Raw genomic sequence first — 18,427 nt, 5'->3', positions numbered from 1 at the left:
TCCGCGGGGGCACGGATGTGGGTACATATGTATCGCCTGGCTGATCCAGCTCGGTCGGGCCGATACAGTCGTCTTGACAACCCGCATCAAGAGTTCGACTCGTCTGCATTCCGCTCGCTGGAGCCTCAATTCCCGCAGATCTTGCGTAACCAATGACGAAGACCTGATCTACCATGGGTGTATGCACGGCGTGTTGCATTCTGCAAGTTTTGTCAGATTACGATCTAGGTTGATCGGACCCTTGAGGCTGCTCTCGACAGGGGAAGGGGATCGGTCAGAGTGGGGGAATCCCGTATCTGAAGCGATATAAAATTTATATACAAGAACTAGGACTTTCGACAGCCGCGGACAATTTCGCGATGTGATTGAACGCTTGAATGGATTATATGCTTCCTGGTGTGTTGTCCCTTCAAGCGATGACGAAAAGAATATGCATCTCTCGCTCCGATAATTGAATCCATGGCATCGTGCTAATGACCTCGTTTAGAATGACATCGTGGCCGCTATGCCATCTGACGAGGAAACCGCCAACACCGCGGAACGGACACCGCGGCTAAATCATGGCCAGAACGGGGGTTCAGCAGCATATGCACCAGTCCATGCCGACGAGGATGACGACGAGAAAGCCACTATTACCCAAGATATCTCCTTCACAAAAGTGGCGCTTATTATGTGTACCGCCTGGTTCGGCGTCTTCTTGGGGGCGATTGATTCAACGATTATCGCCACGCTCTCCGGCCCGATATCGAGCGAGTTTCACTCGCTACACCAGCTGTCCTGGCTTGTCACGGCTTATCTGATCGCCAATGCTGCCTGTCAGCCTATTCTTGGCCGGCTCACGGATATCTTCGGTCGTGGGCCATGCCTGGTAATCAGCAACATCCTCTTTGCGGCCGGGAACCTCCTTTGCGGACTGGCAAGGGACCAATACACTTTGATCCTGGGGCGTGTGATAGCAGGCGCTGGCGGAGGTGGTTTGATTTGTATTGCAAACTTCCTAAGCTCAGACCTAATCCCTCTACGAAAGCGAGGATTAGCCCAAGGACTTGCAAATGTGTGGTACGGCTCGGGCGCCATGGTTGGCGGTGTGGTCGGCGGAGCGCTGAACGATTACACAAAGTTAGGCTGGAGGCTTGCTTTCCTGATCCAAGTCCCTCCCGCTTTGCTCTCTGTAATAGCGGTGCATATCCTAGTCAAGGTCCCTCCGAAGCAGTCAAAGAAGTCATACTTTAAACGTATCGACTTCACTGGAGCTTTCCTAACGCTTGGATACCTTGTCATCTTCCTAGTTGGTCTCAGTTCCGGGGGAAACTTGGTGCCATGGCTACACCCTTTGCCGCTTGTCTCCATCCCGCTTTCAGTCGCTCTGTTCATCGGCTTTATCCATTGGGAAAGCAGAGTAGAACAGCCAATTATCCCGGTGAGGCTTCTAGCCGACCCTACGGTCCTAGCGTGTTGCCTCATGAGCCTTCTCTCTGTCATGATTGCATTGACGGGAATATTCTATATTCCGCTATATCTTCAAGTGCTTGGTGGCTCCGCAACGGCAGCCGGACTAAAGCTGCTTTCATCACCTCTTGGAGTGCCACTGGGTGCTCTCGCTGTGGGGTATTTGATGAAAAGAACTGGTAGGTATGTGGGACTAACAGTTGTAAGCATCCTTGTAGTTGGTATGGGCGTCTGGCTGTACACGCACCAGGGCAAAGATAGTCCGGGATGGGTGACTTGCGTGGGCCTGTTCCTGGTTGGAGCAGGCTACACTGCAGTGTTGACAACTACCCAAATTGCATCTGTCGCTGCGGTGCCGCACTCGCAACTGGCAACAGTCACATCCGCCGTGTGTAAGTAGGCATGGCCTGTATCCGGATCACTCCCAATGAAAGCAACAACTAACGTTCTTTTCAGATATGGCCCGCAGCGTGGGGGGTACCGTGGGCTTAGCCATTGCGTCTGCGATCTATCAGTATACACTGAATAAGCGACTGTGGGAGAACTTTGGGGCCCGGCCAGGTGCTGCAGATGAGATCCGCCGCATTCGTGACAACCTCGAAGAATTGCACAGGCTTCCACAAGCTTGGCGCGACAAGGCAATTGCATCATACATGGACGCATTCCAAGCTGTATGGCTGACCATGGCTGTTTGGGCTTTGCTTGACCTCATCTGCGTTTTACCTATGAAACAGCACAAGCTTCACTCGACCTTGGACAGACGATGAGCAAACATTATGGCGAATACTGCGAGATACGCCTAAATAACATGATTAGACATTGTAGCATAGGAGATCAGGTAGTTAGTACGTCTGGTTGTACATACGTGATCCTGGAGAGCCCATGACTGATATAGAATGGAGACGGATGAGGTTGGGAAAGCATAGAGATGTGATTAGGTCGGAACACTTTGGGTCAGCGTGACACGGACGAAGTCCACTACCTAACAATTAACCAGGCAATTAGTTGATTAGTTTTCTAATCCCATAGAGTAGAAAGTTATATACGGCATTGGCCAATATATAAAAGTTTCGGTCACCATGTCATTTGGCGAGAATCAAACGAGCAATTTTAAATAATATCCCTAAAGGCCCTTTACTCCCAGCAGTACTCTAGTCTGTTGCGACTCTTAACGCTCTCAACGGTTAATAGATACACACTGAAAACTAGATGCCGTATACACTAATCCACCCCAGAGAACCCTTAATTCAAACTCTTTTGTAACAGGAAGCAAAATGTGGTCCCAATTTCCACCATATCTGACACAGTCCACCACTGCTGATCCTAGTCGGAACTATCTGGTTTTGGAGCGCCCAGTCGATGAATTTTACGCAATCCAGTGAGCCCGATCAGGACGGTAGCCACCATCATCACAAAGCATGTCCAAAACGCTCCTCTGTATCCCGCCAACAGGGCATCCGGAGAGTCCTCTGGGTAACCCGAAGAACGTTTGGTGGCTGCCGATACTATAGCTATCGTGCACAATCCGATCGACGTTCCAAGCTGCGCAATCGTGTTAAAAACGGCTCCCGCCAGAGCATGGGTCGAGGCGGGAAATATATCCGTGATGATGAGGTGAGCAACAGTAAAAACCACTAGTAGAAACGAACTCATCAGCATTGAACAACACGGTTATAGTCTGAGCTCTTATGCAATCCCGCTGCACACGAAATTACGTACCATCGACAGATACTGGCCCCAGAAGAACTGCCCAGAAAGCGCACGCCCAGTAGTTCCATCCTGGGTCAATTAAAGCCATTAGTAGCGGTGAAACGGCGGCAACCATGGCGGTCAGAACAATGAGATAATTGATTCGGAGAGCATGCACTATCAGCCCTGTGGTCACGTTTAATATTATGCCAATGAATATATTCGGCAAAAGATTAAGCGACGTCCTGAGAGGCGATAAATGTTGAATTTTCTGGAAACTAGAGAGTTGTCAGAAATGCATGCCTCCAAAGCAGAAAATATGCCAACGTACAACAGACTCAAGAAGAGCTCTGAGCCCTGAAGCACGCCCCAGGTTAAGAAGACCACCATCGAAATTGCCACGAATGCTGTATTTTTCCACAATGAATTCGGGATTAAAACTGGCTTCCCACGGGTTTCTTGAAAGTCCATCCAGAATACAAAGACCGGGGCAAGAATTGTGGCAACCAGGAGCAATAAAACTTGTTTTACTTCGTATAGATTTGATATATCGTCCGTGAGCACCCTACATCACAACACAGCGTTAGAGATAATGCAAAGAGATAAGGAATCATGTAGAACTCACGCGGAGATGTAAGATACGATACCCAAACAAGCGCTGGCGACCAGAGCACCAATCCAATCAATTTCGTATAAGATCCGACGCCAGTGGAAGTTAGGTCTCGGATAGTCCGCGGGCAAGGTTAGAATGCTTGACAGTGCAAAAATAAGGCCAACTCCGGTGCAAAAGTAGAAGCCAACGCGCCAACCATTTTTGGCGGTCGCAAACACTCCTTCCAAGGCCATTCCAAGGGAAAATCCGAGCGGTTGAGATAGACCTAGACAGGCAAAGCCAACGTTCCGCCGCTTTCCAGGCGGAAATGATCGAGTAATAACGCTGACTCCGGTCGGGAGGCACATGGAAACGCTAATCCCCTCGATAAGGCGGAATCCTATTAGCGAAGCGCCGGTAGTTGCCATTGCCGATCCCAGAGCTGAAACAGCAAGTATCCATGTGCCGATAATGTTGATAAGGCGGTCCCCAAGCAAGTCCGCCAATGCTCCTGCAATAAGCAAGAAGCAACCGCTTGCTAGTCTGCAAAAGCTCGTTAGCGAGTATCTTTCGGCAAATCAAGAAGACAACGTGAAGGTGGGAACATACGCAGAGACGGATGACGGCCTGGATTGTATCTATACGTTAGCACGATGCTATGAATCGATTGGAGCCGTTGTTAAAATACCATAGAAGAAGATGATCTGGCAATTTCAAATCCGCGGCGATATACGGCAAGCCAACTGTGATGATACCGTGGGACACACAACTTGAGAAGTTTGTCCCGGTCAAGCTCGCAATAATGAAGGCGGAGCGAATTTTCGAAAGTTGAGGGTGTTCGATGGGCTCGTCTGCGTTAGGTTTTCTGAGCAGAGGTTCCTCTGAGCTGTCGGAGTAAGAGGCGCGAGACCCCGGGCGTGTCTGCCCGTTTGCATCCATTTTTCGACGGACCCTTTTTTTGCGTGGATTTCTTTAATAGAACAATGGTGAAGGACAAAACAGCTGGGACATCGAGATGGCCTGTTGCAGGGGCGACGTCGGTCCACTGTTGGAACAGAGTGATGCACAAGTTACCGGCAGACGCTATTGTTGGTGAGGCATTCGACGTCTGTTCTGTAGTGTTGATGACCAGAGGGTTGCAGCAGCGGTGTCGAAGCGTTTTCCCGGGGACGACGTCGGATTTTTATTGCGGAGAGCGGCATGTTCCTCACCCTGCCAATCAACTATACTCGCATCAAGGGCACGCTATTGTGCTAACCCGCCCGGAATGAAAGCATTGAAAGATTTCAATCGTTGAGCAGAAGTCAATTGGCTAGCTGAACACAATTCACCTCTAATTAAAGAGCTGGGCGCTGTCGACAGAGCACGATGCCCTCCGTCCTCCGTCTGTTCATTTTCCCCCGTCACATTCCGCGACAGCAACGATGTGAAAAGTGCCGGGCAGCAGCAAGGAGAGTATTCGCAGTCTCTTTCCTGGTGTTCTCGAAAATCCAACGATTCTTCCCATTGCGCCCCTTGTAGAACTGCAAACGCTCTGAGATGTTCTCCAGCCTTGCACGTCATCCTTATGGCCCATGGACTTGGGCCAATGGGTTAAGAGAAGGGAGAAAAATCGACCAGTTGGCGTACGGAGGGCTCAATCATGGCTCCAGGGGAAGAAGCAGAGGCAGCCACAACGGTAGATCTCGGCCGATCGCCATCCCACAGTTGGACAAGCTTTAGGCCACATTGAAACTTCGCTTGGGCTTGTCCAACGACAGCTTTCTCTTTGATCCTGGCTCTCGAAGAGCATTGGTTCCGAGATTCCAGCTGGCAAGATGTCTCAGAGGACGGAGAGCGAGGGAAATTTTGTCTGATTGAGATCAGTCAGAAGCCAATTGGTTTCCACGAACGGAGTAATTAATACTCCGAATTCGATGGGGATATCTGATCTCCTCGATCTGAATGTAGTGTATATGTACTCCGTAGTTGGTTAACTAAAATCGAAGCCCTTGGGCCAGGCCAAGACATTGTCGAGGACTGAACTAAGCGTTACGATAGAGAAAAAGTCATCAGCCAAGCCCATTTACTGCCCTGGGCCCTTGAATATTTGGGATATTGAGTGTAAAAGTCTGACATATCCAAAGTCTCACTGCAGGACGGAACGAAACCAGCAGAAACCGGAAAGTGGATGTTTAGCCGATGAGATCAGTCTGCGAGTCTGCCCGGGAAGCCCGTACAGGAGCTTCATTGAGGAATAAGTGGCAGACAACCGGCTACACAGGGTTAAAAGACATGTGCGATAAGGAGGAAAGCAAACATAAATGGCCTTTTGACCAAACTTTTGGGCGACGTCTAAGCTGTTGACTGGTCTAGTTATCTCGATTCAGTTGCTGGCAACACAAAGATTCCACCAATTGTCCACTCAAAATACGGGCTTCTCCTCCGGGCTATCCGCGTGTGTAGCGTGTTGTGCGCCGGAGGTCAACGCCAGATCGGTCAAATGAAACCCGTATATTGGCCCAGCCTTTGGTGTGTACGTCACGACGCTGAGGAAGGTTGCTCGATATCGAACACATCATAACGGCATCGAGCCTCGAGGGTGGGATCAAATGTGTATCATCGAGAGGCAACCGTCAAGCGATATGTATATATCTTGCTGACAAGCAAGCCCACCAATGAGATGCGATGCAGATGGGCCGTCACCCTCGCGGCCACGTGACCGGGACGATAATTTGACTCCAAAGCAGCTTTTTGCCCGTCAATCCAGCCGAACGCCAGGCAATCCGTCCGCGATCACACGCCAATTGCTCCTTTTCCCTCCAGACATCCCTCCTCATGGCATCTCGGCGACTAGCTTCGAGCCTGAACGGTGCTCTTCGGAGCCGGGCTGCTCTCCAGGCTGTGAGACCAGCCAAACGCGGCTTTGCAACCCCAATCTCCACGCCTGCCACGACGCAGTCGACTACGCTCTCTAACGGCTTGACGGTAGGCCATTGGCCCTTTTGGCTTCTATCTTTACAGTCACTGAACACAGACAGATTGCTACCGAGTATTCTCCATGGGCCCAGACGTCAACGGTCGGAGTGTGGATCGACGCTGGGAGCAGGGCGGAAACAGACAAAACAAATGGCACCGCACATTTCCTTGAACATCTTGCCTTCAAGGTATTTTCCTAGGCTCACTATACAGACCCGAATCGGTGCTAATGGTGCTTTAGGGAACCAACCGAAGAACCCAGCACCAATTGGAGCTGGAAATTGAGAATATGGGAGGGCATCTGAATGCCTACACTTCGGTCTGTACACTAATTCCGGGCTAATATTGTTACTTTTCTGATATATTCTTGTAGCGTGAGAACACTGTCTACTACGCCAAATCCTTCAATGCCGATGTTCCCAAAACCGTTGATATTTTGTCCGATATTCTCCAAAACTCAAAATTAGAACCTTCCGCCATCGAGCGCGAAAGAGACGTGATCTTGCGGGAGCAAGAAGAGGTTGACAAACAATTTGAGGAAGTTGTCTTTGACCATCTCCATGCCACGGCTTTCCAGAACCAGCCCCTTGGCCGAACCATCCTCGGCCCAAAGCAGAATATTCAGAGTATCGGGCGCCAGGATTTGGTTGACTACATCAAGACGAACTACACCGCTGATCGCATGGTCCTAGTGGGCGCTGGTGGTGTGCCACACGAGCAACTGGTGAAGCTTGCTGAACAACATTTTGGCTCGCTCCCAAGCCAGCCTCCAACGTCGGCTGCTTTGGCAATTGCAGCGGAACAGAAGCGCACTCCTGATTTCATTGGCTCTGATGTTAGAATCCGTGATGATACTGTGCCCACTGCTCATATCGCTCTTGCGGTTGAAGGTGTCAGCTGGAAGGATGACGATTACTTCCCTGCCCTGGTTACTCAAGCCATCGTTGGCAACTGGGATCGGGCAATGGGCAATTCGCCATTCCTTGGCAGCAAATTGAGCTCATTTATTAGCCACCACAACCTTGCCAACAGTTTCATGAGTTTCTCGACCAGCTACAGTGATACAGGGTAGGTAACAGGTCCTTGATATTTGGGATGGTATGGGAGCTAACAAATGATGCAGTCTTTGGGGAATTTACCTTGTGAGCGAGAATAAGACGGCCCTCGACGATCTCATCCATTTTACTCTCCGCGAATGGTCCCGTCTATCATTCAATGTCACCCCTGCCGAGGTCGAGCGCGCTAAAGCCCAGCTCAAGGCTTCCATCCTCCTTTCCCTCGATGGTACTACTGCCGTTGCTGAGGATATTGGCCGCCAGATTGTCACCACTGGACGCCGTATGTCCCCTCAAGACATTGAGCGCGTAATTGACAGGATCACGGAAAAGGACATCATGGACTTTGCGCAGCGAAAACTGTGGGATCAAGACATTGCCGTCAGTGCTTTCGGCAGCGTCGAAGGCATGCTGGACTACCAGAGAATCCGCAACGACATGAGCCGAAACGCGGCATAAAGGACCTATTCACCCGCAAAATCCTCTACCTTTGTGTCGTTAACACTTCATCTCCTGGCAATATTTTTGATAGATAGGCAACATCATTGATAGCCCGTATGTAGTCCATCTTGTACAGTACCCGAGACCATCCACTGAGATGCTCATATTTTCCTTTTGTTAGTTGATCAAAAGACGGTTTTCCTTCAAAATTTTCTTCCGATTGTTTCGGAAGGTTGCGCGGGCGTGTAATTTATGATCTCACAGTTCGACTCTAGAAGCTATCTATTAGGTTCAAAGAATTGGCCTCTTACCAAAGATCGTATGCTAGCTCTACTGTGCGAGATCTATCCATTTTGGATTATGGCTCCGCTACGCTGTAGAAGATGCACGAATTGCTTATAAGATAGCTACAGAGCCAATGATACCCATAATTGGGTGGGAGTGATTTGATGCTGAATCTAACATATAAAATTTTTACCTAGTAGGTCCATCATCAGAAAATCATGTATTCAAGTACATTTGCGACCAGAAATCCACACATAAAACGCCTGAAACTCAACAAACATTGAAAAGCACCAGATGTAAACATTTCACCATTAATCCTATCAAGATGGCCGGTAGACGCCAACAACTATACAGTGATCACGCTCAAAAGGTTCTATGCAAGTCATACGTCAGCGACTGTCCGAGGGGAAAAGTGGAAGGAAAGAAAGGGAGCTTACCAAGAGTCAACTGTTCTTTCGGTTTTATTCTTTCTTCTCTCAGTTTCTGAACTTCTCTGGCAAAGACGACTTCGGCCTTTGCCGTGCTGTCAATACAGTTGGCCTTGATACTGACGATGATTCCACCGCCGGCTTTCAAAAACAGGTGAGCATTCAACCCAACGATACGGGCCTGATCGGGTTGAGCAACATCAGCGAAAATAGCGTCTACCATTCCAACGAGCATTCTGTAGCGGAGTGGATGTCGTGCGTCCTCGACAATGGGGATAACATTTGTGCGGTGGGTGGCCATGCCGATCAGATCACGTCCGGAACGGTGGGAGAATTCGACAGCGTAAACAGTTCCAGTGGGTCCGACGATATCGGCGACATGACTGACGGATGTACCACTGGCAGCGCCAAGATAGAGCACTTTAGCACCGGGTTTGATGAAGATCTCATCTAAACCACCGAGAATACCGGCGGCCAACTTGCTGCGGAAAGGATTCCAAACGCGGTACTCAACCTTGGTAGTGGTGTTTTCGCCGTCGACGGTCGCAGGGGATTCGACAGAGATACGCTTTTCGCCATAGACAGCTTCTCCCGGAGTCAAGTTCTTGGTGACTAGAAGATCTTCTTTGCCGCCTCGCGCGACGAAGACACCCGCGTGGCGATGGGGTTCCTGTTAAAAATATCAGGTAAGACACCGCCATTGAAAGAGAATGATATCCGTTCCAGGAAAGGAATACCAGGGCAACATACAATGATAACCCTCGCGCCGCCCTTGGCACCAGGCTTTCCACCACGACCTCCGCCGCGTCCTCCCCTACCGGCGCCGCCTCTGCCACCTCCGCGAGGGCCTCCACGACTGCCTCCACGGCCGCCTCTAGCACCTAATCCGCCTTTTCCAAGGTTGTAAGCGTAAATGGCACTTTATATCAAAGCCGAGGCTCACAAAAGCTAGCCTTAATTGCGCAGGATAGCCAAAAACGCAGCTATAGAGTATGATTTATACACACCTCTAGCACCACCTCGACCGCCTCCACGAGGGCCTCCACGTCCTCCGCGGGGTGGTCCTCCGCGTCCACCACGGCCACCTCCAAATGCCATTTTATATGATCGCAGTTAACAGAAGCTCGCCAAGTTACGGGTCAAGAAGGTATCGTCCGATATGCCGGGGACGATTTTCGCACTTTCCAAACGCCCACAAGCTCTTTGAGGTGCCCAACACCCGGGATGCCGGAGAAAACGGGCGGGTATCACGGAGGTCGAGGGGAGATAAAAGAAGGACCCTATATGACTAAAGAAGAGATGACGACGGGAGCCGCGTAGTGATGGGAAGCACAATTGACAAGACCCCTTCTGCTTGAAGCAAAAAATTGAAATTTTGGAGCTTCCGAGAATTTCGGTATCATGCACTAGCCCAATAGGGCTAGACTGCCGTATCAATCGTACTGAAATTTGTGCGTCAAAACAATACGCACGTGACCTAGCTCTGGGTCACGTGCGCATCAATTGCCCTAACCGGCTGCGAACGACTGGCATCATTTCTCAAACAGCCTACGGAGTACAGGCTACCACTTGCATGGACTCGTCGACCTTGAGAAAGCGACAATTTCTTATTCTGTATGTGCACTTGGCAGAAAATATCTACATCAGAAGCCTGCTTCGACTAAGGAACCGACAGTTTCCAGACAACCATTCTATTCCACATTGCACCTATGACGTTGAGCGTCATCCACCGAAATACTCTAGTCAACCATAAAACCAATACTCTGCTGAATACTGCACCGTGATCTCCTTGGGCTGACCAGTACAATATTTTGGGGGACTTCCTCCTGCCGTGTTCACTCGATAAATGGATTTCGCCTTGCCGGTGCTCTCCGGGATGGACTCGAGAAACAGCCACGGGACAGCACCATCGAGCTGTCCACATACCCCTGGCAATGAATTCTGAGGGGCGTCTACTGCCTCTATTTTGATGACCGAGGATGCGCCCATATTGGCGGCTTCGAACACAGCGGTAGTGCCATTACTGAAGAAATGATGGCCCATCACGGGCATTCGGGCCGCGCCAGGGGCGTTCGAAAACGGCTCTGGCTGTTGAAGGTGAAGGGCGGCATTTGTGAGAGAGGCAAGAAGTTGGGGATAATTAGCCGCGATGCAAGAAGCGTCGAAAAGAGTTGCAAGCGCACCCCGTGGGGTAGGTTTTTCAGATTCCGATTCGCACGTGTAGTTCTATACGCATCGCGGCTGGTCAGCTTATGCTTGAAAACAAACGTATATACGTGCACCAATGGATGCAGTTGCGAATCGTACCTGGGTGCCTCGGCCCACAGCCACAGCAAGCAGCTTCTGCCCTCCGGGGATATTGGGCAGCGGTTTCGAGCTTTGGGGAAGCTTCAAATCGGAAAGTTCGCATCCCGGGCGTCGGATATCGTTGCCATGTTTACGAATGTTTTGGATTTCCTTACTGATGCTGGAGTAGAACTTGGCTTCGTCCGCAGACCAGCGAGTAGGCATCGACAGGGCGGTCAAGGAGAAGGCCAGCAGAAACAATATGAGGCGAGCCATCTTATGCAATTGTATGAGCAAGCTTGACGAAAATGATCAAAATCATGAACAGGAAGCGCAGCTCCCAGGAGAATTGAAGATGGTTATAACTAGAAGCGAATCAAATGCAAGGAAATCACCAACAAAGGAAAGCCTGAGCAGAAGAATGATATTCAATGTGCTTGCAGAATCAGACCTGTGACCCTTTGCAAACTAGAAGCTGGTTTTATATAAAATCGTCACACACGTCTTCTCCCGTCATGCATGCCCTCGCGTGGTGTGAACCAGGATTTGGAAGCGCTGGAAGCAAAGAATAGAAACCCGTGGCAGCCAATTAGATGCTGGGCTATCTTGACCGAGTTCGGATTTCTATCAATAGAAACATCCTGACAGCGCAGTTCTGCAGCTCCATTGGCTTCGCAGAAGTGGCTAGTGTTTAGTGGCGGGAAACGGAGAGCTTGGCGCTCGATGCTGCATGCCGAGTGGCTGCTCAGGATCTTGAACACCATCGACGAGTATGCTGCTCCGTATGGAGTACTTCGTGAGCCGTTCTCATCGAACACCACCCTCATTATTAATTGGACCAAGGCTAATTTTACTTGTTGGATCAATGGCTCGAAACCCAGCGAGCTAATCACCCGTCATAATAGCTCTCAATCTTTTAACAGTCACTCCGCGGAGCACAAACCCATGTGCCCTCAAAGTATACGCCTTTCCAGGCATTCGATCGAGTACTCCGTACAGGTTCTAATATTATCAGTGACTAACGAAACAACAGTGTACACAGTGATAGCTATCCCTTCTTTCTCATGGAATTCGCTTGTGGAACAGTCTGTGACATTATTATCAGCCCCCTTTGTGTAGCCGGTATGAAACTGTGTTACTTTGAGTCTCACCATTCTCATGTATCGATTGATCTCTAGTTATCGATGCCACGAGTTCCTCACTCGAACGATTGACCCAAGAGCGGCTCAGTTTGCAAAACATCACTCTTTCTTTTTTTGGGTACATAACACTTTGAGATATTGTTGGCATTTCCCTTATTTATTTGAACGAGAGACCCACTTCCCGCTGCTATCTGAAGCTATGCGAACAGTTTTTATACATGGCGTCTTGGGCTATGGAGTAAACTGGAGGGGAATTAAGAATAGCTAGACTGTTCATCTCGCTTTTCCTAACGGTGACCTTTTGGAATACCTAGTTTCTTCTGGCGCCTATGCAACTTGGCATTTGCATACTCCCTCCTAGCGAATGACATGGAGCCACCTATACTCCGTATATAGTCTTTATTAATGGGCGGTCGACATGCTACGGTGCTAATTGATAACTAGGAGGGCCAAGGATAGCTACTAGTGTCTTTCCAAGGTGAAATAAAAGATTGTGCTATATTTTCTCAATTTTTTTTTGGTTAACATACTATGAAAAGATTCTCCTCAAAACGTCATTCCCAAACTAGATCTTTCCCACTGGTCCAGGGAAAACACCCCTGTTTCCTCCAGATATTTTCCCGAGCTGCATTGTGAAGTCGAGCAAAAACATTGTAAAAAGCCAATCGTGAAAGTAGACGTGTCAGAAGCTAATAGCTAGCCTCTAGAATCCTTAGCAGTTCCTTCGGCACTGCCAAAATCATATAATCGGCTACCACCCGCCAACCAAAGGACTATTAACGAATCCTCGTTGGTCAAAAAACATCGACCACCTATCATGGATCAGATCACTTCCGACGACTAGATTCTTCGCGCCGGCTTAAGGAGTGCCTGGAATGACGCCTCCACTGCTTTCTTCAATTCCTTATAAGTCACGATAAAACACGATTGCTCGTCACGGCTTATCAAGGTGATTTTCTCATCGGTGCCCGCGTCCAGTTTGTTCAAACAGGTCAACACGTGGCCTAAATCCACCACAGGAGCATTCTGCGCATCAACTTGATGGAATACATAGTCACGGAATAATTTCAGGAAATAGCGCTCTCCATTTTCTGACCACTGGCGGTCGTGTTCGTATTCTGGTCTTTCGTTGATGAAATTGAGCTTGGTAAGAAGTCGCACGAGGCGCGCATTTTCTAACTCTCGGCTGATATCGGAGGTAAGTTGATCGTCGAGGTGAAGGGAGGAGTCGAAGGTTGATATAAGTTGCGAAGAGATGCCGGAAATGAAAATATCGATCGTTCGCTCCTGGTCTTTCTGCATTCCGTTGAGTAACCAGAACACAGAATTATTGAGTTGCGCGCTGTACACGCGGTTGAAATGCTCCATCGCCTTAGTCGAACTATGCGTCACCGAAGGTGAATTGGCGCCCAGTGTTAGTATTAACTGCCCAAAGCTCACGAGGTCCTGATGCTGCATCTCTCCTAGAGGTCGGTGGGAGTCGAATTGTACAACATCCAGAATCCCGCATGCGTTTAATCTGATTCTATTTTTACCGGTAAGTATAACCTTGCTTGGTTCGATGACGCGAGCTGCAAGGCCAGCGCTATGAATAGCCTTCAGGGCATTCGCAATTTGGGTCACATAGCTCCACAAGACTTGTTCGGGGATGTGTCCGGCATTGTGACGACCTTGGTAGCGGCCTTGTCCGTCTGTCAGATGTTGCTCAGCCAGAGTCTTGGACAATGGATGATAGTCAGTGACAAAAATCAGAGAACTATCTTGAAAACTTCGGTTGGTAAACGCATCGTGCACAGCGACCACACTACCACAGCTAACTCGTTTCCAGTTTTGCACCGATCGAATCGCCTTCTCGTTAGTTAAGCGAAAGCCTATATGTATTATTAGAATTAAAATAAGGGTAGAAATGGAATACTACTTCATACCTTCCAAGCGTCTGAGAACGTAAAAGTTTCCATCTTTGCTAGACTGTGCTTTATAAACCCAGCTTGGGTACCCAAAGATGGCGGCGTTTTTTTGATGTGAGAGGTCAAGTGGAACAAGGGAATGAAAGTAGTCTATTTGGGCAGGAAGCTGTGAATCTTCAATGATGTTAGTGTGATAGCTGGCAGAAATAAAGATTTCTGGCAACTAACTGGGCAAAGTCTGAAGAGTAGCTGCGGCCTTCTTTTGAAGTTCTTCTCTGAAGGAATTAGGAAGAAATAAATCATGAACATTCCTCTGGTAGCCTAGGATATTCTGATTGTGAGGCCCAATTGGGGCGTACAGATGGTATTGGACCTAAGGTATCAATCAGCATAAGCAAAACCGAATTGGGACCCGAGATTTGTACCGGTTGTTGAAATGCGCTTTGGGCTCCGAAATAGGCTGCACCGCCCATTGCGGCGGGATCGTGAGAATATGGATTTGGCTGCACTTGGTGTCCGACGGCAGTGGGCGCACCCATCGGCGTAGTGGATGAAACAAAAGGATCATAAGATGGTGTCGAAAGCCCTCCATTGCCATGACCATGTATCGTCTCCTAAATCATGATTAGTTAGAAATCCTTGAGAACGGCGCCGATGAGTCAAAAGAACGCAAAGCAACAGTAAGAATCAGATCGACGCCCAAGCTAAACTTGTAACATAGTAGATACAGGATATTGGTAAACTCCACCGCGTATACGGAGACTACTCACCACATGTGAGGTATCGAATCCTTGTGGGACGAAATCTTGAATTTCACCGACTGACCACTCGGGCACCGAAGATTCCGGTTGCGTTTGCGGTGTGGCAGCATTCGATCCTGAAGGCTTGGGTCAATATTTCCATATCACACATCCGGCGCTGACGGGGCACGAACGCGAAAGTGCGGCTTTTGGAAGAAACGGAGCTGCGTTGGCAGCCTTTGGAGATATGGTGGCCGGCTTTTTCAAGCCAGAAGATCCGTTCAGGGGTGTGGCGGAGGGCGTAAAACTAGGTGAATCGACGTTGAGACGCCTCTTACTGCTACTCCCACTATTACTACAAAGGTCGCCACGTTACCAACCTCGCGCGGTCAGAGGTACATCTAGATGGGACAACTCACTTTTCTGCATTCTGCGCTGTATTGGTCTTTTGAAGATCATGATTGAATGCGCATCCTTCAATACTCGAGAGTCAGTGTGATTGGCATTAATACGCCGGGCACACCGTTTCCGCGAACCTTTATCTTCATAGCGGCACCGACCGTATATGGTCACGTTACGGCAGAGTGTATCTTTCGCGTGATCTAGCAGTGTCAACGATCAGCAGAAGTTCTACATAGCGAGATAAGTCAACCGGCAAGCCGTAGCGATGAGTGCCCTACCGCGTCCTTTTAGCTTTGGAGAGCCAGTGCTCCGCCTGCCATCGTCGAGGTTCGGTTTACCTGCCGAAGCCATTGCAGCGGTCCCAGGAGAAATCAGCGAAGCAAGGGCTCCATGGACTTGACAAAATGGGATTCCAGATCAGTGAAGGGGACCAAAGACGTTGAAAAGGACTGCATTCCTTTGGGAGCGGCGGGAACCAGATGGCGACGATTCACGAGGGATTGGCCGGGGACCGCGGAAGGTAAGCTTTAGCTGTGGTCTGGTAAGTTTGCCCAATCCGCACAGGTGATGCTTCTTCGACATCAATCGTACAGAACGGCAGAGCGGACAATGGCTCGCGGGCAGTTGGCCTTGTGGCGTCCTCGCTGGTTGAGCTCCAGGCCTGCATCTCCATCTCTGACCAGGCATGACTAAGCATGGGCTGGCATCAGCCTCTGGGCTGACGGCTAGTGCCATATATCGGGTGTTATCTTCTGCCGTTAGAATTGCTTCCAGAATGGAAGATGGGTCGCCCTCGCTGCAAAGGAGTTACGTTTCGAAAGAAGCTGCCGTCATACCATGGCAGGATTTCTTCAGTTTACAAGAGAAAATATGGAACAGAATTAATCAGACTCATCCATTTCTTCACATCATCTCTTTGCATTTGCATATCAACTAGAATACATCCATGCACTTCCAACTATTAATTCAAAAATGGGTTTTTTGGCATTCTGGATGGGTACAGTGGAGTATCCTGTGCAGGTTATCCTTACCAAAATCTATGAAAGTGATTCATTACCACACCTGTTTAGTCTGGACGGCAGGGTGATGTTTGAAAGCCATGGGAGATACTTTGCGGCACGTGCTGGAGGAAGGGGGGCCTGAGTTGTGCAATGATGCAACGTAGATTCGGTCGCAATCTAGGATCGTTAGTTAGTGCAGCGGCTGCAACACTTTTCATCAGCTTCTTCTCTTGGTTGTTGCTGCTAAGCTCCGCCATCGCCGATAGCAATTGACCGTAAGCCCAGATATCATTTCTCTGGCGCATTTCAAACGGTAAAGAGAGAGGATCCAATATCTCTCGTATTTCTGGCGCTAGCCATTCATGGGTGACCCCTCCAATACCACTTATATCGATTAAAACGGCGTTCTCCTCATTATCGATCATAACGTTTGAAGGTTTCAGATCCATATGTGTATTATTGCTAAGGTGTAGCTGGTTAAGGGCTTCGGCAATCTGTAACGCCCATCCACACCATGGGCGATTGCTTCCATTTGTCCTCTTCAGCACCCGCTCCAATGTTCCTTCCAGATGGTAATCCAACAGGATGCCTCGCATAACAGGTGGGCGTTCATCCCGATCTGTCGTCGAATATGGACTCTTTGAAATAATAACAGCAGCTAGCTGCACGACGCTTGGTATACCGCGGAAGAGCTTAAGATTCTGTAGTTCTCGCTGAAGTACCACACTATCTCTCAGGGAGTAGAAAGGCCTATCGATCTCTTTGTAGATGTACCAGCTCTCGTCGTCTATGAGTTGAACTCGAGATACCCAGGGTACTACATCTTGAATTTCTTCCTTCATCTGGATATCCGACACCCATCTTGTTGGCACTGGTAGGTCCTTAAGATGAGGGTATGTCACCCTCAAAGCATCCTCGTGAACTGTGTAACTTAGTCTGCTTGCAATTTCAGCGAATCTGTTTCCCGAAGCCAAAAGAGTACTTAGTCTTGTCTTTAAGGGAAGCATTTCTGAATGAGAATCCGGGCGACTCGGTTTTGTCACAAGTGTCAACCCTATCTCTGTAACAGTGTCGTGGAGGAGGGGCGGAAGGGAGTCGAAATCGATGTGTGAAATGAAAGCTTCAAATTCCAGGCGTCTCTCTGGTTTTCTCTTCTTTGGCTGGTCGGGCATCCATCTAGAGGATACCTTGATGTGCCATTTGTTGTGGCCCGAACGATCAATGGCGTTCAGCGAGCAGCGAGAGGGCTGGGACCCTCCAACGCAACGGTAGGACTCATCTTCTTGGTACGTCCGGCGAACAAATTCAACGCTGCGTAATTCCATTAGAATGAGCACTGCAGATTGCCAGTGTAGACATAAATATTGGCAAGTTAAGGGATAGTAAGTAGCATTTGATGCTGGTTCATTTGGTTGGATTCGCGCCGAAATCCAAACCATGACTCAGCGGGCTGTTTAACTTAGTTACTCTTGGCAGGGGTGAAAGGTGCATCCCACGATGACATTGTCCATGGAGCCATTAGTTATTGGGGGTATTCGTACAGAGTATGGGCCTGATGAATATAAATCATAAACTGACAATCCCCTGACGAAATTGCAATGTTGATTAACATTATCGACGCGCAGTTCTCTTTCCTTCCACGCTGCTTTATCGACAGCCATCCTTCCTCGGATCGGCTGCTTGGACAGCGGCGGCAATGTTTTCGAATCTCGGGGCAGGTGGCTGAAGAAACGTCCTCTCTCTGTCCTGGCTGCTCTGTTTTCTGTTAACTTACGGCTTGGAGATACCTCAATCGCCCTGCAAGCTAGGCTTATGTTTATTGTGGATTCCTTGACTGTGTTCTTCCGCCTTTACTGTCTTATCGTCTAGCTTGATCAGGAGGAATCCGAAGCAATATGAGGCATTGTCCAGAGGATGGTTAGCTCGTCTACTCCTCCACATTGGAAACAGTGTGGAACGATCACTGACTGATTATCTCCCTCCCGAAAGCCGGTATGGAACCAGGGCAGAACCAGCTTATACTGCAGGGTTTTGAGTGGAATACTCCGGCTG

At 49.2% G+C, this 18,427-nt stretch overlaps 8 protein-coding genes across 8 annotated transcripts; 2 read left to right on the top strand and 6 right to left on the bottom strand.

Moving 5' to 3' along the window:
- Positions 1-505: 505 nt before the first annotated feature.
- On the top strand, positions 506-2,216 carry UREG_02830 (uncharacterized protein; the record flags this gene model as incomplete). The annotated part of the gene is made up of 3 exons (XM_002543268.1): positions 506-1,628; positions 1,668-1,841; positions 1,906-2,216. The coding sequence occupies 3 exons, from the start codon at positions 506-508 to the stop codon at positions 2,214-2,216; spliced, it is 1,608 nt and encodes a 535-aa protein (XP_002543314.1).
- A 556-nt stretch (positions 2,217-2,772) lies between these two features.
- Positions 2,773-3,274, bottom strand: UREG_02829 (uncharacterized protein; the record flags this gene model as incomplete). The annotated part of the gene is made up of 2 exons (XM_002543267.1): positions 2,773-3,083; positions 3,169-3,274. 2 exons carry the CDS (start codon positions 3,272-3,274, stop codon positions 2,773-2,775), a joined length of 417 nt encoding a protein of 138 aa, XP_002543313.1.
- Positions 3,275-4,105: 831 nt separating this feature from the next.
- On the bottom strand, positions 4,106-4,669 carry UREG_02828 (uncharacterized protein; the record flags this gene model as incomplete). The annotated part of the gene is made up of 3 exons (XM_002543266.1): positions 4,106-4,273; positions 4,340-4,368; positions 4,498-4,669. 3 exons carry the CDS (start codon positions 4,667-4,669, stop codon positions 4,106-4,108), a joined length of 369 nt encoding a protein of 122 aa, XP_002543312.1.
- Positions 4,670-6,547: 1,878 nt separating this feature from the next.
- Positions 6,548-8,202, top strand: UREG_02827 (mitochondrial processing peptidase beta subunit; the record flags this gene model as incomplete). The annotated part of the gene is made up of 5 exons (XM_002543265.1): positions 6,548-6,697; positions 6,751-6,876; positions 6,930-7,007; positions 7,062-7,756; positions 7,812-8,202. The coding sequence occupies 5 exons, from the start codon at positions 6,548-6,550 to the stop codon at positions 8,200-8,202; spliced, it is 1,440 nt and encodes a 479-aa protein (XP_002543311.1).
- Positions 8,203-8,789: 587 nt separating this feature from the next.
- Positions 8,790-9,995, bottom strand: UREG_02826 (fibrillarin; the record flags this gene model as incomplete). The annotated part of the gene is made up of 4 exons (XM_002543264.1): positions 8,790-8,842; positions 8,907-9,567; positions 9,648-9,787; positions 9,905-9,995. The coding sequence occupies 4 exons, from the start codon at positions 9,993-9,995 to the stop codon at positions 8,790-8,792; spliced, it is 945 nt and encodes a 314-aa protein (XP_002543310.1).
- A 645-nt stretch (positions 9,996-10,640) lies between these two features.
- UREG_02825 (uncharacterized protein) lies at positions 10,641-11,459 on the bottom strand (the record flags this gene model as incomplete). Its single annotated transcript, XM_002543263.1, has 2 exons — positions 10,641-11,123; positions 11,205-11,459. The coding sequence occupies 2 exons, from the start codon at positions 11,457-11,459 to the stop codon at positions 10,641-10,643; spliced, it is 738 nt and encodes a 245-aa protein (XP_002543309.1).
- Positions 11,460-13,165: 1,706 nt separating this feature from the next.
- On the bottom strand, positions 13,166-15,725 carry UREG_02824 (uncharacterized protein; the record flags this gene model as incomplete). The annotated part of the gene is made up of 8 exons (XM_002543262.1): positions 13,166-14,196; positions 14,251-14,406; positions 14,461-14,605; positions 14,658-14,846; positions 15,003-15,116; positions 15,156-15,327; positions 15,392-15,446; positions 15,653-15,725. 8 exons carry the CDS (start codon positions 15,723-15,725, stop codon positions 13,166-13,168), a joined length of 1,935 nt encoding a protein of 644 aa, XP_002543308.1.
- Positions 15,726-16,427: 702 nt separating this feature from the next.
- On the bottom strand, positions 16,428-17,879 carry UREG_02823 (uncharacterized protein; the record flags this gene model as incomplete). Its single annotated transcript, XM_002543261.1, has 3 exons — positions 16,428-16,552; positions 16,587-17,711; positions 17,843-17,879. The coding sequence occupies 3 exons, from the start codon at positions 17,877-17,879 to the stop codon at positions 16,428-16,430; spliced, it is 1,287 nt and encodes a 428-aa protein (XP_002543307.1).
- Positions 17,880-18,427: the final 548 nt, after the last annotated feature.

The sequence above is a fragment of the Uncinocarpus reesii genome, genomic scaffold (genome assembly GCF_000003515.1).
Source record: "Uncinocarpus reesii 1704 scaffold_1 genomic scaffold, whole genome shotgun sequence".
Classification (NCBI taxonomy): Eukaryota; Fungi; Ascomycota; class Eurotiomycetes; order Onygenales; family Onygenaceae; genus Uncinocarpus; species Uncinocarpus reesii.
Note: the sequence above shows the minus strand (reverse complement) of the source record. Positions and strands in the feature narration are given on the sequence as shown.